Raw genomic sequence first — 18,694 nt, forward strand, 5'->3', positions numbered from 1 at the left:
TTGAGTAATTTGAAGGTTTTATGTGAAAAAATATTGAGGTACCCTTTCTCCTGGATTGAAGAGATTAAATGAGAGTTAACTAGTCTCAGCCCTTTGGAATTGTCTATGATTTCTAGCACTGAAAAGAAGTGCAGGATGTCTGTAACACATTGAATTTTATCCTAAACTTTCAGATACCATTCAGCTCAGCCCTGTGTTGCTCACTAAGGCAGTAATGTCCTCCTCATCTGCTTCAGCTCTGGAGATAGAGATCTTCCAGTACATTGATGCACATCAAAGTGATTTCATTGAGGTAGGAACTATATTGCCATGAAATGGTGAGTGCAGAGGTGGTACCCCAGAGGCCTGTGCTCTGTGTTCTGAAGAAGTGTTTGTCACTAAGGTAGTGAGCAGCATTCCAGGTCTGGCATCAAGACTGGAACATGAACTTCACAAAGCAAGGTTGCAAGAGGATGGAAAGAGATGGTTGTGGGCATCCTTTGAGTGTGTGCAGAGAGAGGCTCCACTGAGCCAAAATGCACTGGCATGGTAGACGCAAGCCAGATAGGATACTTGCTCTCTCGCTTTACATCAGAACTGATTGCTGTAGGTTTGCTCTTGATAAGGAGAGGAGTCTTGGTTCCATGCTGGTTTGTGCTTTCATTTTTGTCAGCCCACTGTGAAAAGGCAGGAACATAATTAGTCCAGTCAGTATCAGTTATGCTTTAAAGCTACAAGCACTTCCGAATCCTTTTGAGGGTCACCAAGGTAGTTTGTACATAATGCAATTCCTACAATGTAAACTAGTCAGCATCTACCTCCTGTTCCACTGGATTTTGAATCTATGGTTGATGATGTGAATGCCTAAGTGTGAGCACCCTCCCTGTTTAGAAAATCAGGGATCTCAACCCTGGAGAAACATCTAAGCAATTCATCTTTACTCTGAAAAGTATCTTAGAGTATCTACAACATTGCTGTGATGATACAGAAAGGAAACCATCCTCCAGTGTGAGATGTCAAGGGCAAGACACCACAACATTCTGGGTAATCTAACTGCATTTTTCTTCCTGTGCAGAATCTCAAGGAATGGGTGGCTGTGGAAAGCGACTCTGTTCAACCAGACCTGAGGAAAGAAGTAGTACGAATGATGGCACTGGCAGCAGACAGACTTGCAGCATTGGGAGCCACTGTCAATTTAGTAAACCTGGGGTCACATCAGGTGCCTGTCTGATTCTTGGATTTAAATCATCATATTTGCATGTGGTCTACCTATTGCATTCAGTGCTATGTATATGTATGTTATGACATTATGACATTTTTGGTAGCTAGCTATCAATTTATCAATAGTCCTGTACCTACATGGTATCTGCTGAAATCAGTCCCTCCCCAGACTGTCCGAGAACATACTTGGGAAACACACAAAGAATCCAAATGCAAATAGATGTTCTCTGCAGCAGGGAGTTTGATACTTTTCACTGGAGGGAAGCAGTCTGCAAAGGTAAAAGGACTGAGTTTTTTACCAGGGCTTGTTTTTAGGTTCTTCTCACTAGTGAAGCATGAGAGATAATGCATAGTTTGTCACCGAAGTCTCTATATGAGAGAGGCAGCTCTTGCACAGAAAATACTGTCAGACAGAAAGGGTTATCTATCTAAGGTATCATCTTTGGTTTTGGGAGCTTCTGGCAAATGATGCAGGCTATTTTCTTAATGATTGTTGGAAAGCAAAAATCAATCTCTGAGAAATTTTTGTCTCTAATTTACTTACCTTACTGTAGCTGGGGGCTCTTTTCTGCCCTATGCTTTTACATTTCTACTCTAACAGGAATTCAGAAGTTCAATAATAATGATTTCCTTTTCCTTTTTCTGAGGCTTCTGGGGAGGATTCTGAGAGTCTTAGCACAAGGGCCTTATAGTACAGCAACACTTTAATATTTCAGGTTATGTAATTTGATAGTTTTAAAGAAAGCAATTGGCCATGTAGAACTCTGTTCTGCACAGATGTACATTACAGGATTTAGAGCCTTAACAACCTGCTTTCAAATCATAGCTGCTGCTGCTTCCTGCCAGCAACACTTTATTTTGTTCTATATTTGAGGCTATGGGCCTCCTGCTCTCTGTCTGTGGTGAAATCAAACCCCAAATTAATTTGTTTTTGACTATTTTGACTATTTCAGTATCACAACAGACTCTACAGCACACACTGAGCTCTGTCTTCTCCAGTGCTGGGAAGTGAGAGTTTAGTAAGAAGGGGATTTTGACAATAAAATGTTAGAAGAGCTTCATAAAGTCCTCGCAGAATCTAAAGAGGTGGGGAAAAAAATTTTAGTTTCTCTGAATAGGTTAGAGCAGGATTCAGTCAAATTTGTGCACTTAATGGAATCAAAGCCAATTAAGTATGTAGAAGTATTTTCAATACTGAGATTTTCAGGGCTTTTTGTATATTTCTTTTCAAAGGTTTTTTTTTTTCCTTCATTGCCCTCTTTTTTTTTTTTTTTTCCTTCATTGCTTTCTCCACAGCTGCCTGATGGCCAGGACCTCCCACTGCCTCCTGTGATTCTTGGGGAACTGGGGAAGGATCCACAAAATCCCACCATATGTTTCTATGGTCACGTGGATGTGCAGCCTGCCAAAAAAGAAGATGGCTGGAACACTGACCCTTATACACTGACTGAAATCAATGGTGTGTACAAAATCTTAGTTTTTTTTTCATTATTTGAACACACGACTGAGATTCTGAGTGGGAGGAGGCTTCCTGTATATTTGACTGAAGCATGAGGAATTCTCCAGTGGAAATCTTTCCTAATATTTGATGTGGAGGTAGCCTCAGGAGGTTAAAGCTGCTTTATAGAGTTTTCAGGAGAGAAACCATTTCTGCTTAAAAATTCTTGTTGGATTTTTGTATCAACCATTATCCTTCCTCAACCCTCCTGCCCTTGCTTCATGCCACTTTAGTACTTCCACCTGCCACGCTGGAGCTAAAGAGCATTGGTGGTGGAAGAACATGAGCTACCCTCCCCCTCCTTAAGGTAATCATCCTTCCACTGCAGTCAGCTGACTGAAGGAACAAAAATGACAAGCTCAGCAGATAAGTAAGACCTCAGAAATCCTGATTCCCAGGCCTGTGCTATAAACATTAAGTCACCTCACCCTTTCTCATCAGCTGGGACCAATTCCAAACAGACTTACTGGAGTAATTCTCCTGCCTCCAGTGTATCCAGTGGGGACTGCTACAGAAGTTTATCACTGCACATGAAACTGAAATCTGCCCCTGTGTATAACTGTACAGTTGAAAAAGAAGTTAAATACCTAGATTTGCAGCTTCGTACTTCTGCCAAGGCATTTATCTGTAGGGTTTTTGCTGCTTGTTGCCCGGTTTGGCTGATGTGTCCAGAAGTTGAATACTGTGCAAACTCTTCAGGCATGTCTGGTATGAGCAAACAGTTCCTGAGAAAAAAAGTCAAGCTCAAAAATTGGCATGCAGCAGAAACCATAGTATGATGTATGTAAAAGGAAGGAAATGAAAAAAAAAAGTGCACCAGTCCATTGGTAAGCACCTGAACACTCATCACCTTATCTGAGTCAGTGAAATCCTGAATGTTTTGACACTTCACTTCACTTCGCTTTGCTTCACTTCACACATCACTACACTTCTGTGGCGACTGGACTTTTCTGATTGCATTGAAGCAATGCTTAAAAACATTCCTCTTTTCTTTTTAAGGAAACCTCTATGGACGTGGAGCAACAGACAATAAGGGACCTGTCTTAGCCTGGATAAATGCCGTGGAAACATTTAGAGCCTTGAAATTAGTAGGTATCAGTGAGGACTTCATTATTATTGTTTATTATTATTGTTGTTATTATTATTACTAATTTGTTATTACTATTTATTATATCTCTGGAGGGATGTATTTGTATTTATTCCTGTGAGTTAGATGATACATCTTTGACCCAACAGAGTACATACATTTCTGAAATATTAGCTTATTTCTACTGTAACATTTAGGCAACCGGTCTCACTCCAGTAAGAATTTGTCCTTAAGCATTTCTATTTTGAACAATCTGTATGCAATGTAAATACAGTATTGCTGCCATTGCCCTGAAGGGGAAAACCCATGGGGAAGCATTCAATATGTATTGCATACATTACACAGCTTTGATACCCTATTCTCTTGAGAGCTTTTAAAATGGTAAAATAACAGATATCACAGAATGTTTATGAAGACTCCTCTCTGCTGTTACATTCTGCTGATCCTTGGTTTTGTCTGCCTACCTTTGAAGATACCTTCATTTTATGTGTCTGTATGAAGAGAATAAAAATAATAATCTATAGCACTGAATAGACCTTGGTGTCTCTTAAGCGATAGTAAACACACATGTTACATGCCTAAAGAGTAGCTGTTGTAAGTAGATATGGCTGTGTGTCTGACTTTATGCATCTTTCCAGGTTTTCAAATTACTATATAGCTATTTTTACATTTTAACAAGCAAGCAAAAAGAAATCTTTGTCTTTTGAAGCCTTTCTAGAAAACAGCACAGGCCATCAAACAATATTCATGAACAGTTTGTTTCTAAAAGTTTTGTGGCCGGTCGATGAACAATCGGTGGCACAAGTTCATTTAATTTTACACATCTCTTCTTGCCTTTAATCTGAGCATTGAATCAAAAGAGAAAACATCTTAAAACCTGTAATGAGAAAGCGAATTGTAACAGGAAACTAAGTTAAAATTTATATCCCCTATGGGATGTGTCAGCATTTCCAGCTCCCACTATTCCATAATAAAGGTTCTCCTAATTACTCTTGGAAATGCATCCTTATCAACCAGCAAGAATGCAAATTCATAAGTGCTAAAAGGACAGTTATAGTAGAATCAGTGGCAACATTTTTATCACCATGTAAATCTGGTGATAGACAACACACAGGGAAAACCACAGCCAGTGGTTCCCGCATGGGCAGTAAGAGTGGAAATACAAGAGGCGGGAAATATTCTGTGAAAATGCAACTGTTATTGCAGTTAGAATTTCCAAAGCCATTAGATTATTGAATAGCCCTGAGAGAAAGCCCATTTAATGAGATATTCCAGAAAATTTTCTGATAAAAACACACAAAAAAGATATCACTTATTCTCCCTCAAAGCCAAAAAGTAGATAAAAACATGGGGAAGAGAACAAGTTTTTCTGAGAACCTATACGTGTCTGCCATCGGATGTTTCTACTGAAGTAAGATATATATCCTACATCCTTCTTTTCCTAACACAAGGTTACATCAAGCCAGTCTGCTCCTATTTTAAAGTGCTTTTTTTATTTTTATTTTTGAAAATGCTTGTTTCTTACCCAGACTTTTCTAATACTAATCTAGGCTATGCCAGTGAACTTCAGGTTTGTAATTGAAGGCATGGAAGAAGCAGGGTCCTTGGGGCTAGAAAACTTACTTGAAGAAGAAAAACAGCGCTTTTTCTCTGATGTTGATTACACTGTAATTTCGGACAACCTCTGGCTCAGCAACAAGAAGCCTGCCCTTACATATGGGAGTCGGGGAAATGCCTGCTTCTCTGTGGAGGTAAAAGACACAGGTTCATTTGAACTGAGCCTCTGACAGGCAGCAGTGATGTAGCTGTAATTACATCTACATGCAGAGAATGGCTGAGGGAAAGCTTAATATTTACAATTACAGAGCTTTCTTCTGCATCCTTTTTGGCTTCTACAGATATCCCCCCTCATTTCAGTTCAATTATCCTTATTTACTTCCGTTAACTTCTCTTCAATCATCATTTCTCCACTTACCTATCTCCCCATGATCCCTTTCCTATTCCATTACTTTTCTGCCACTCTTCCAGTCTCTTCTCATCCTCCTCTCTGCGCATCAACTCAGTTTTCTTGCAGCATCGTCCCTACACCCCACCTCCCACTCTCTCCAAAATCATTTCTTCTGCTGCTCTGCCCTTTTGCAGCAGATACTGCTCAGTGCAATGAATCTGCCTAAAGGAACTCAGTTTATTTGGATGTCTGGGTATAAAAGCCACACAAGATTTTTGTAACACATTGACAGGAGTGAATAAAAGTGCACTGTAGCCAACATGCTATATTTAGCAGCCAATGTGAGATACTGTAAAATGAGGAGCAGAAATTTCTCATCTGGAAATGCTTCCTGATGAAGCATAAAAGGAATTCAGAGAGAAGATTAAAGAACTCGAGAACTAAAGGAAAATTTGCATTAACCTTTATGCCTGAAAAAGAATTAATCTCTTTTTTTAACCAAAAGAACCTCAGCAGCCTTGATTCAATTCTCCTAAATCTTGGTTAAGAAAAATGATGCTATTAAAACATCAGAAATGATCTCTGCCTGCTACTAGACAGTTGGGTGTAATGAGTTTTTGAGAAGAATAAACAAGTTTATTACAGGAAAATATTTTATGATAAAGCCAAGTATGAAAATATGTCTGGAAAAAACTCATTTAATAACCCAAATGCATCTATTCTAAAGCCATATGATTCAAAAGACCTATAAATTTTTATTTGTTGCAATTTGGAATTAAGGTTGGACATATATTCTTAATATAAAACAAGTAAGATACATTCTTGCCCTTGTTATGAAGATTTTGCATTAAATAAAAAGGATAGACAACTTGAAGAATTTATTCTCCAACATTAGAAACAGTAATACGCAAATGTTTCACTTATGATATATTTAATCTTACTGAAGCAAAAGAGGGAATGCAAGGGAACCCTTACGACTGGGCACTGGATGGCTCCCCAGAGAAGGCACCCCAGGGAAGTGGTCACAGCACCAAGCCTGACAGAGTTCAAGAAGCATTTGGATGACACTCTCAGGCACACGATGTGACTCTTGGGGATGGTCCTGGGCAGGGCTAAGGGTTGAACTTGATGATTCTTATGGGTCCTTCCAATTCAGCATATTCTGTGATTCTGTGAAATGTGTAAGTGCTACAGACAGCTGAATTTCTCTCTCTAGAGAAATTCAGAGCTCCATTTCTCTTTACCAAAGTGTATTGTTCCTGACATAATGTTTTCCATTTTATAAATAGAAGCAAATAATCATTTATACTCATTTGTGGTCTCATTTAAAAACTGAAACCGCCAGTCGCAGTGGACAACAACACTCATAGAAGAATAAGGTGGTGAGTGTTTATATGTAAGCATGTTTTTGGTACAGGTTGAATGTGGCAACAAGGACCTTCACTCTGGAACTTTTGGAGGCATCATTCATGAGCCGCTGATGGATCTGATAGCTCTGCTGGGTAATAACACACATCACTGCTTGGGAGTAACTGGGGAGCAGTGGCTAAGGATCAGCCTAACAAAGATCAGTACCGTATTTAATTGATCTGAATAAGGCAAGTCCAAGTGAAGGAAGATTTCCAAACCTCAGCATAGCTATGGTGACAGCAGCTGAGGAAGGGAACGTCCCCAGTAAGGCCAGGACTTCAAACATGTTAAGCTGATGTCAGTCAGGTGTCAATTAAGAACACCTGGAAACTTTAATGCATACACACATAATAAAACCTGGGGTTTTAATGCTAATTTGTGTCTTGGGATGATGTTTTCATGTCAGAAGCTGGGTTGACATACCACACACTACACACAAACAGCAGCTCAATAGTTTTCTTAATAAATATGAAAATACATCAAGTCTGATGGATGCAAACAATTGTCGGTTGTTAGGCTTACTGATCTGGTAAAGAGTTAGGTAGAAGCGAAAAGGTGTTACGGTTGCCAAATGGAAAAAATAGGTTCCACTTGTACTGAAATCTCTATCTTATTTTGTAGACAGCCTTGTGGATCCCACAGGTCGTATTCTGATCCCTGGAATCTACGACAGCGTTGCTGTCCTGACAGAGGAGGAGAGGAAATTATATGAATCGATTGAATTTGATCTAGAGGAACATAAAAATAATAGTGGTGTGAAAAAATTCCTCTTTGGCACCAAGGTAACAAAATATCTGTGTAAATACTCTGCAGAAGGAATTTAAATCACTCATTTGTAGCATTTATGTATAAAGCCAAACCGAAAGATATTTTCAGTCAATGGCAAACTCAAAATAAAATAAAGGAGCACTGAGAAGTAAAAGGTAAATAAAATTAGTCTGCCGAAGATGTAAGGCACTGCATCTGGGGAAAGGGATATGAAATATGAATATTCAATGAAAAGGAATAATGCAAAACTAACAGTATTGCTCTCCCTTCATTGCCTACTCCTTTTCTCCCCCCAAGCTTAACCAGCCAAATCAAGTAAGAATTAAAATGTCTGTGTTTAGGTTAAATAGTAGGAAAGAAGTTGTATTCAGCTCTCAAAAAGGGAAGGCAGTTTCAGGCAGATACGTTTTGCATTTGTTTTATTTTATTTGTTTAATGCAGATTTTGATGTCTGCCAAAAAAAAGCATCCAAAGCTATAAGCCTCTCCTTACCAGTAAATTAAAAATTAAATTCTAAACAAAAACCAGCAGGTAACGGCTAGCTTGGAAATATCTCTGCACAAGAGTGGGAGCTGGGGGAAAGGAGTGATTCATTTTTTTATCACTACCATAATTATACTGGTATAAGATGCACTAACATGGATGCTTTTATTTCCATGAAAAAGCTTCCACACTAGCTAAAGCTAGACTGTAATAATCAGTAATATGAAAGCAGAATGTAACTACACTGAGTTTTGATGCTTTACCTATATGAGGATGAAGTGGTGCAAATTTTACATGTAGGTAAAGATCTAGTCTCAAAACAGGAGTAGAAGGAAAGCAGCAGCCCCTTGAGGTTCTGCACGAAGACCAGTTAATAATTTATATATTTCTCCTATCTTCCTTAGAATATTAATTTTCTTTCCCCTTTCCATCTTCTCCAGAAAAACTTGGTTACTGAAAATTATCATCTTACCTACAATATTGTTTAATGTTCATTAGTAGAATTTCTTCACTGATATCATCCGGGAGAGGTCTGGCTGAATGGTTTTTCCCATGCTTAGTTCTGGGATAAACAAATAGATCAGAACTCGTTCTGATTCTACTTTGCACTAGAAAAATTTACCGTCAAGATACTTTAAGACAATGTTCCATTTCTCTAATTTGTCATGAAAAACTGTTATCATCCGAATCTTTCTATGACTCAAAGCAATAGTATTTTTTAAAATGAAAATATATGTGCGTGGGTTTAAATTAAAAATCAAACATCTTTAAAATACAGAGGTCTCCAAATACAAATTTTAGGATGGTAAAAGCTTGTTTCTTCACGCTAATTTATATAAATTGTGAACGGCTCATTGTCATCCCTTATATTTTCAACAAAAATTTTTTTGAAGGAAGAAATACTTCTACACCTGTGGCGTTACCCTTCTCTCTCTATTCATGGGATTGAAGGAGCTTTTCATGAACCAGGAATTAAAACGGTCATTCCAGCAAAAGTAATCGGCAAATTCTCAATTCGTCAGGTCCCCCACATGGACCTTTCGGTTGTGAAACAACAGGTAAGAGACAAACCTTTTCTTTGGCCTCTCTTGTGTAAACTGAGTCCCTCTTAGCACCTCACAAATTTAGACTTGTAGTAAACTGAATGTTTCTAGCACTGATTTGTTTCCAAGAGAAGTGGGAATGTGGGCATAAGCTTGAGTTGCAGGAAGATGAAAGATTCTGACTGCAAAGTGTTTTCTCTGCAGGTGGTGGAACACTTGGAGGGTGTCTTTTCCAAGAGGAACAGTCCAAACAAACTGAAAGTATCTATGCCTTTGGGTGCAAAGCCCTGGCTTGCTGATGTTAATGATCTATCGTATAAAGCAGCAAGAAGGGCAATAAAAACAGGTGTGTTGCTTCTTTTTTTTTTCAGTTCGTAATGTATCTGCAGGTGTGCAGGAGCAATTTGCTCATCAACAGAGAAAAAGAGGTTTCCCAATTCAGTGCTACAGCCACTTACCCCTATAATCTCATTGATTTTGATAAAACAACTCAGTAGCATCTTTCAAACCTTGCTAAATTGGGTTATGTTTATTAGGAGTAGCCAAACGACCTCATTTACTTATTTTTGTGCTGATATGAAACCAGAAATCAGTTGACTACACACTCAAAACCATTTCTACTTAGAAGCTCTTGGTATCAGCTATCTGCTTAAATACATGGAAACAGAAAAAAAAGCACTTTGATTTCACTTAATCATTATTTCATTCTTCCCACGTATTTCAGTTTTTGGAGAAGACCCAGATTTTATTCGTGACGGTTCAACAATTCCTGTTGCCAGAATGTTCCAGACCATAACGCAGAAAAGTGTGATGATGCTTCCGATTGGAGCAGCTGATGATGGGGAGCACTCTCAGAATGAGAAAATAAGCAGGTTTCTTTTATTTGTCTGTTTGTGTTGTTAGAGAGGGGAGGAGAACTGAAGTCCCTTGGTACCCACGAATGACCATGGTTGGATGGGAAGCTTTGCTGTGCATTTGACAGTCCAAAACTACTGTCTCCAGCAAACTTTTTGCTATGCTAAGCAGAAAGCAAAATTCCCAATCTATCGCATACTGCTATATGCTTTTCATTGAGTGTCTACACAGTCTTTAAATACATCACACTGGCAATTTTCATTTCACTTGCAATGAAATTTGCCTCTAGTCTGAAAGATGGTGATGTAGACGGGCACTCTTCTGTCACAGCATCCGTTTTGAAGCTTGTGAGTCACAGATATGAAGGCTCATGGCCATGTAAAGATTTTGATGGTTTTCTGTATAAATGGCTATCAAGATGTATTTATGTTTCAGGGACCAAAACTGGTGGAATTATATAAAAAATAGCTTAAAGTGGCAGAAATAGCCACTTGTGCTTATTCTTCAAGGCACCATGACAAGACACTATTCAACATGTTGCCTGAACACTTGTGCAGCTTCCAAGTCTGCTCATGCTGAACTCCAGAAACTGGAGAATACTGCAGTAATTCTCAAATTGCTATCTGTTTCCCCTCATTACAGCCTCAACACTTATGGCTACAGACAATGCAATTTGGGGACATAACACTGGAAAAATTTTCTGAAGTGAATCCTTCAGAAGAGTACCAAATTGAAGGATATCCAGCATTTCTGTGCACTGGATCCTTTTTTGGGGTTAGCAATCTTGCAAATTCCTCTGAAGACTCTAAAAACTTCACTAGATTATGTTGCTAATTCCAAGAGCAGAACAGCCTGACAGGACTTCATTGTCTTTTCTTCCTTCTTCACAGACACAACTATATTGAAGGAACCAAATTGTTTGCAGCCTTTTTCCTGGAGATATCAAAGCTACATCGGCACTTACACGAAACTTCCCACACAGAGACTAACAACTGATACAGCACAACAAGAAAATCAGCAAAGCACTTTTTAGTCCTTAACTTTCCAACTTCCTGATCTGGGAAAATATAAATTACATATTCATTGTGTAAGAATTAGTGGGGAAAAAATAAAAAGCCATGCTATTACTTGGCAAAGTACCAAATGGCATGCATCTGTAATATGGTCAATCAAGTGATCTTATCCCTAATACTATAAAACAAGGTTAGGGATAATCCATTCTTGCTGAATGGAAGATATTACCTTTTAGTTTCAAAATTCAGGGCAAAGGGAATTTTTACATCTATTTTATTAAAATTACTTTATTTCTGTTTTGTAGTATCACCATCTTCATACTGCCTAGCTCATAGTCCAGATTCTGAATATAAGTAATACACAACACTGTAGTTTCCTCCTAACTATATACAAAATTTCATTTATGTAATTCTTTGAAGAAAGATCCACTACCCAAATAATCTTGTCCCTGTCCTTCACAGAAGGTTTTCAATAAGAAATGAAATACAATTAGCTTGTTGATTTTGATGTGAAAACTTGCTTCTTAGTATCTATTTATGGGTAAAATCACTGAAGTCACTAGAACTGCAATAGTAAATAAACATTTCCAGGTCTGGATTCTGCCTTTCCTCTCATCCAAATCTCCTCTTACTGTGCTGTGAGCAGTTTTAAGAATCACTAAATAATATTTCCTTCATGGATTTTCTATTTGTACAGTAGAAAAAAGTTTTTGCAATTATCTGTTCTGATAAAGTCTGTCCTCAGAAGGGTGTTTTTCCACCCAGTTAGCAACTATTTGTTGTTAATTACTTTTAAAGCATCAGTTTACATTGATGATTAAACTAAACGCAACCAATTTGGAAATAGAAACACTATCTGAGAGCTCTGTTTGGTCTGTTTAGGCAAAACACCTAGCACAAAGAACCCAATTCAAATCTAGATTTTTTTTAACTTTAAAATGTGATGTTTACTCTGGTGTAATTAATTCACACACAAACAAACCAACTGAACCAGTAGTGTTATCCCTACTGTTAAAACAAATGACATTGTTAAATTACAGAAAGTAGTTGGGATCTTTCCTTTCTCTCCTGCTACCTCCTTGCAAAAACCTGGAAGAATAAAGATGTGGATATGTAATCTGTAGAAGGGAATATTGTACTGCATATAACTTATATGAATAGATACTGTGGGAAGTTATTAGGACAAAAGCTTTGGCTGAATTAAAAAACATAAATAAAGAAGCTTCTGATTTTCAGTAGTTTCCATGAAATTCCTAGGAAGTGTGCATAAAAGTAACTGGCCTTTTAAGAGATCTGGGAACAGTTATAATCCAGGATGCTTAGGTTTCAAATCACATTCTCAATAAACACCCATTTTCAGATCTACCCGGGGCTGTGAGACTCACAGTTCAGCTGTAAGAGCTGATTATGGATGCTGGCAGCTGGCCATGTTCAAGGGGAAGAGAAGGACTCTGCTCACTGCAGTGTAACTTTTGGTGCTCATGTCAAGAGAGAAGACTCCAAGACAAGGACCAAAAGCCCAAAGATTATAAGATTCTGGTTTGCACGTCATCAAGTAGTAGAACAAGTCCTCTGCAGTCTCTCAGTTCCCTTCACCTGTTGAAACCATTTTAGGAACCAGCACCGTAACAAATGTAGCAGGGATGAGTACTCCAGTGTCTGCAAAGGACTCAGGGCAGATTGGTCCGTGCTTGAAAGCTATCACATCACAGAGGTACATGAGTGAATTTTGCTGAAGTATCTGAAGACATACCATTGACATAAAACGTTGCAATCTCTGGATTTGCAGTGGCTTTACAAATAAGCTTGAAATATCATTGAAAGAAACTGCTGCTCCTAAATATGACACTTTGGGCAGAAGAGTAGAAAGCTTGGTGAGATGGAGGTGGCAGATTTCTCCATGAAAGAGGTATGCAGACTGTGTTTCTAGGAATATAACTGCTCTGAAATATCACTACAGTACATGCTGTCTACGTGCTCTACAACATTACAAAGCACAACTGAAGTTGGGATTATGTATCTTCTACAGTTGCTCTTCAGAATGCCAAACAGAATATAGTCAACAAAGACAGCACAGATACCATCAGAACAGTGCACTGAAATAAGGTTGTGCTCTAAAACAGCCACTTACTGTCAAGTTGGAGCCCCTGGTGGTCTAGTGGTAAAGGCGCGGCGCTATCGCTGCCGAGACCCGGGTTCGATTCCCGGTCAGGGCCACTCCCGGGCAGGTGGGGCTCGTTAACCCTTAAAGGCAACCCACCTACGTCCTAAGGACCTCGCTGCCACCGTCCAAGCTCGCTTGACCCCGGCAGATGAACCTTAGGATTAAAGGGTGGGCTCAGTTCCGCGCACACTGTGTCTCACCTAAAAAAATCCAATGCGCAGGCTGGAAGGTGGAAAGACCTTCCCCGGATCTTCACTCGCGAAGACTGGCCATTATTTACTGTCAAGTTAAAATCATGTGCGTGAAACAGTGGGACCAATGAATTATGCAGACAATCTCCATGTCTCCTTCAGTCCCAGAGGAGATAAATAGCAGAAAATTTCTCCTGGCTATGACAGAAAGCACTGGGGAAGCTACTCCTGCCCACAGGGGTATCCAGAGCTACTAATTCCCTCTTAGATCAAGAATGAGTATCTACCTTGTCTTTTCCTTTTTTTAAATAGATCGTGCAGCATTTCATCAGCCTTTTGCAAAAAAACAAAAACAAAAAAAAAGATGCACATTTTTCTAAGGTCTGCATTGTTACACAACATTTCTAGCAATGTTACTTGGTTGCATTAACTGCTGTTTGTTGCCAGAGTAAATTAAAGATAACTCCCCAATAATAGTGTTAGAAACAGGATTAAAGTTCGCTTCCTCTTTTAGCCTTATTCTAGGTATGCCACGTCCCTTGTCAGAGAACATTAGATAGTCTCAAATCCTGACCACCTAAGTACAGAAATGGTATGTACACTTTGTGTGTGTACATGTACATGTATGTAGCTGTATATATATACATGTACACTTGCAAGACCTAATCTAGTCATTGACTTAAAAAAAAAAGAGAAAATCTTGTTCACTCTGATTCAGGTTTTTTCTTACTAAGGATTGAATAAGGGGAAAACAACTCTGTGGAGATGTCCAACAGCAGCATTTGTATCTTTGACAGCTTAACAGAGATATCAAGACTTGATTATAGAATCATAAAAGGGTTTGGGTTGGAAGGGTCCTTAAAGATCATAGAATCATAGAATAATTTGAGCTGGAAGAGACCTGTGAAAGCCATGTAATCCAAGCCCCCTGCAATGAGCAGGATCAACTAGATCAGTTTGTTCAGTGCTCTGTCCAAGCTGACCTTAAATGTGTCCAGGGATGGGGCATCCACCACTTCTCCAGGCAACCTGTGCCAGTGTTTCATAGTAAAAAATTTTGTTCATATATCTAGTCTAAACCTACACTTTCTAAGTTTAAAGCCATTACCCCTTGTGTCCTATTGCAACAGGCTCTGCTAAAAAGTTTGTCCCCCATCTTTTGAATAGGTCCCCTTTGAGTACTGGAAGGTTGATACAAGGTTTCCCCAGAGCCTTCTCTTCCCCATGCTGAAGAACCCAAACTTTCTCTGTCTGTCTTTGCAGGAGAGATGCTCCATCCCTCTGATCAGCTTGGTGGCCCTCCTCTGAACTCATTCTAAGAGGTCCTTGTTTTTCTTGTCATAAGGACCCCAGATGAGGAGGGGGTCTCACGAGGGCAGAATAGAGGGAGAGAATCATGTCCCTCGACCTGCTGGCCACGCTGCTTTTGATGCAGCCACCATTCTGCATTGCAGGTGTACACTGTTGGGTCACGTCCAGCTTTTCATCCAACCGAAAACCCCTACGTCCTTCTCTGCAGGGCTACTCTCAGTGAATTATGATTATTAGCAAGCCTAATGACACTGGAGATGTCCCACAGGACCTGAGAAATATATCTCTAGGATGGCAGACACTACTCAGGTCCTGTGTGAACACTACCAGCGGAGTAGCAGCCAGCCAAATGTCCCAGAGAACATCTAGTAGCATGAAGTGCCTACACACAGCTGGTCAAGGTCTGCCGGTCTCCCTAGTACATTGCCCCAAGTCTTCCCTTTTTTTAGGCTGTAGGGAATTGAATGTTCAAGAGTGGGATAATATTTTCCTACTGATTATTAATGTGAAAGAATAAATTAGAATATTTTCATTTCCACTTAAAATCAGTGGGTTTGAGCGTGAAAGTTGCTTTTTATATTAGATAAATACAGCTTTTAATCCTTAAGTAATGTTTCAGAAAAGAAGAGTAAAATCATGGAGAATAAGATGCTGACAATAGGAGCTGAAGGCATAGAGAGTTGAGCAGCCCTCCTGAGGACTGAAAACTAATCAGGTCATGTCGTGGGTTTGCTCTGGTCCAATTTTCTCTCACCCCCCACACAATTGCTATAAGTTGAGAGATAGTTTGTGCAGACAAAAGAGATCTGATTGGGGAGAATAATATTAGGATTTATTACTATCAAGATAAAAACTAAAGAACTATATATACAACAATTCTAACTAGGCAAAAGTGCTATGTATTTACAGAAATATCCCTCCCCCCTTGTATCAGTTCAGGAGGAGAAGCAGTCTCTTTTCCATTTCCAGAGCTACAGGTCTTTTAAATAATTTTGCAGCACTTGAAAGTTCTTCTCCTCTTATCTCTAGGATGACAGCTCTGATTTGTCACAGCTGGAACTGTTTCTCTTTCTCTCTCTCTTCTATGTCGACCTCAGGGCTGGACCTACCCCCTCCTGGGCTAAGACCGGAGGTCGGGGGGTTACCCCAGCCCTGTGGGGTCTTCCATGGACTGCAAGGGGATACTTGTCCACCATGGTCTTCCCACAGTGGCAGGGGATAATGGCTTTTGAGTCCAACCTGTTTCTTGTGGGGTCCCTCCTCACGAGAGACAGTCCTTGATGGACCTCTCTAGTGAGAGAAACACCTCTGTTTCATATTAGGCCTCCCACGGAGTCACATCTTCTTCACACACTCCTCTGCTCCAGCGTGGGCTCCTTCATGAGCTGCAGAGCGGGATCTCTGCTCCCAAACAATCTTCTACAGGTGGCAGGGGTTTTTAGTTTTCAGTTTCTTCCCCACTGAAGGGAGAAAGACAGAGAGGGGGAGAGGAGTTCCCCCCACTTTGGGCTTCTCTTCTCTCTCCTGTGGCTGCCAGCTTTGACCTTGGAGGCTCCATTATCTCCCTGCCTGGAATTCCTTCTGCAGCAGTCTTGCCCAGGCAGTCTTTCATTAGAGTTTTTCCTCTACTCTGTTACAGGAGAGAAGGGGACTTGGTCCCCCTTGCCCGGGCCAGACTTGGCCTGGGGTGGGGGCACACACCTGGGCCCAACAGGACTGGCTGCTACACTTGGCTCTTCCATTGTCTTCTGCACAACAACCCTTCTCTTTTGTTTTCTTAAATATGTAATTGGCAGAGGTGTTACCAAAACTTTTGATTGGCTTTGCTCCAGAAATTCGTCTGGAAAAAACCTATTTTCAGCCCTGGGGGAAGGCTGGTCAGTAAACCCCGACACCTGCTTAGCCTGTGAAAGGGGAAGATTAGGCTTACTCATGCAGTTATGGTTTTCCTTTTCAGTAACATTACTCCCAAGAAGCTTGACTTTGACTCCTGGTAGTTATTCTTTTCAGAAGACAGAATTTAGCTTGTTCCACAAAATGTAATAAAATGCCTTGCTAGTTAAGGATGTTCATAGTTCATGTTTAGACAGTGAAGATTGTGCAACTGGACACAGGGGCCCATGCCACAGTGGCTGGTGCCAGTGAGGACACACGAGTTCCCTTGCTTTGGCTGGAAAATTCCACCTGCAAGTAACTTGTAAAGTTAAATACTGGTGCATGAAAAAAGTCCTGAACGCAACCTTCTCATTTCATAGATCCTGTTTGGTCTCCCTGACTCATATTTGTGTGGCTCACCACTGGGTCCATGGGGTGGCTGTGTGTGCAAAACTCAAATATGGGTAAGTGCACACCCTTGTTCTCACCCACTTCTGGGGACTGTCCTCTCTGCTAACCACAACAGTCACTGCCACCTATTTTACACCATGGAATTTTCTAAGACCCTAAAAAAAGTTTTGCAGTTTCTTACCCTTTCTCCTTTCCACTTGCTTTCTCAAATACATTTTTTTTTTTAAGAAGACTTCTTTTCTAGGAAGGTGGTGACTATGGAATTGGTCAGAACTAAACAAAAGTGGTACTTTGTCTATACTTATTGTCCCAAGGTGAAACTTAATTGATTTTCAAATTTATAGCTTGTATCATAGAATATCTAGAGTTGGAAGGGACTCTTAAGGGTCATCATGTCCAACTCCCTGTATGTCTGTATTTTGAGATGCAGAAACAAAATGCTCTTTAAGAGGTATGTCACTAGAAAAATATTTTAAACAAATATATGAATAGAAAAATACGAACAGTTTCATGTTAACAGGGTGCATACTTGTCTACTCAGCTCTACTGCCAAATATTTCAGTGACCTTCTCACTTGCATTCTTCACAATTATGTATAAAGAACACCTCCATGTGCAGGTAGTTTCAAAAAATATGTAGCAAATGCTTTTCCTGTAGTACTGCTGTACATGGGGTTCTGCAAGGCTCCATCTCGGGCCCTGTGCTCTTCAGCACCTTCATCAATGATTTGGACGCAGGACTGGAAGGGATACTAAGCAAGTGTGCAGATGATACAAAACTGGGAGGAGCTGTTGCCTCCTCGAAGGCAGGGAGGCCCTGCAGAGAGACCTTGACAAATTAAGAGGACTGGGAGATCACCAGCCATATGAAGTTCAACAAAGACAAGTGCTGGATTCTGCACCTGGTGTTGGGCAAACCTGGACATACGTACAGCCTGGGAAAGCTGACAAAGAGTTTTTGGTAGGAAGTTTTGACATGCAGAAACAATGGTGAAACTTTATTTTTGGCATTTCTATATTATCTGGTTGTTACAGTGTGACTCTTCTTTCTGAAGTCACTTACAGGTCATTTTGACATTTCCACTAGTTTCTAAGCAGGTAAGTGAAAGAGTCGCTGCCTGTTGTAATGGGGGGCTTTCCAACCCTACCTGAGCATCAGCAGTGCCTGCAAAGCTTTTCAGCTGATTCTCACATGCAAAGAGTTGTTTGGATGGAGGACAGTGGAGACAGTTCCTAGTTACTTTATCTGCTCTCACAGAGTTTTAAAAATTGCAAATACTATCTGAAGACATACTTTTGTTTTGTTATGTGATTCCACCCATGTTCTTTGAGTGAAACTTGCCACATTCACTTACTCCTCAAGGCAGGAATGACTCTTTTTCTGTGGACTTAAAACAGATACGTGGAAGTGCAAACATATAACTAGGTGTGGAATTTA

The 18,694-nt window shown here is 40.0% G+C and overlaps 1 protein-coding gene across 2 annotated transcripts; it reads left to right on the forward strand.

Moving 5' to 3' along the window:
- The first annotated feature begins 214 nt into the window (after positions 1-214).
- On the forward strand, positions 215-11,288 carry CNDP1 (carnosine dipeptidase 1). 2 transcript variants are annotated; one of them, XM_050321248.1, is made up of 11 exons: positions 215-292; positions 1,055-1,198; positions 2,497-2,659; positions 3,698-3,792; positions 5,465-5,536; positions 7,151-7,235; positions 7,765-7,925; positions 9,288-9,452; positions 9,642-9,783; positions 10,162-10,309; positions 11,183-11,288. In XM_050321248.1, exons 1-11 carry the CDS (start codon positions 215-217, stop codon positions 11,286-11,288), a joined length of 1,359 nt encoding a protein of 452 aa, XP_050177205.1. The 2 variants fall into 2 exon arrangements, with proteins under 2 accessions (XP_050177205.1, XP_050177196.1); XM_050321239.1 differs by having other exon boundaries at positions 3,698-3,786; positions 5,336-5,536.
- Positions 11,289-18,694: the final 7,406 nt, after the last annotated feature.

The sequence above is a fragment of the Myiozetetes cayanensis genome, unplaced genomic scaffold (genome assembly GCF_022539395.1).
Source record: "Myiozetetes cayanensis isolate MyiCay16 unplaced genomic scaffold, myiCay2020 scf1, whole genome shotgun sequence".
Lineage (NCBI taxonomy): Eukaryota > Metazoa > Chordata > Aves > Passeriformes > Tyrannidae > Myiozetetes > Myiozetetes cayanensis.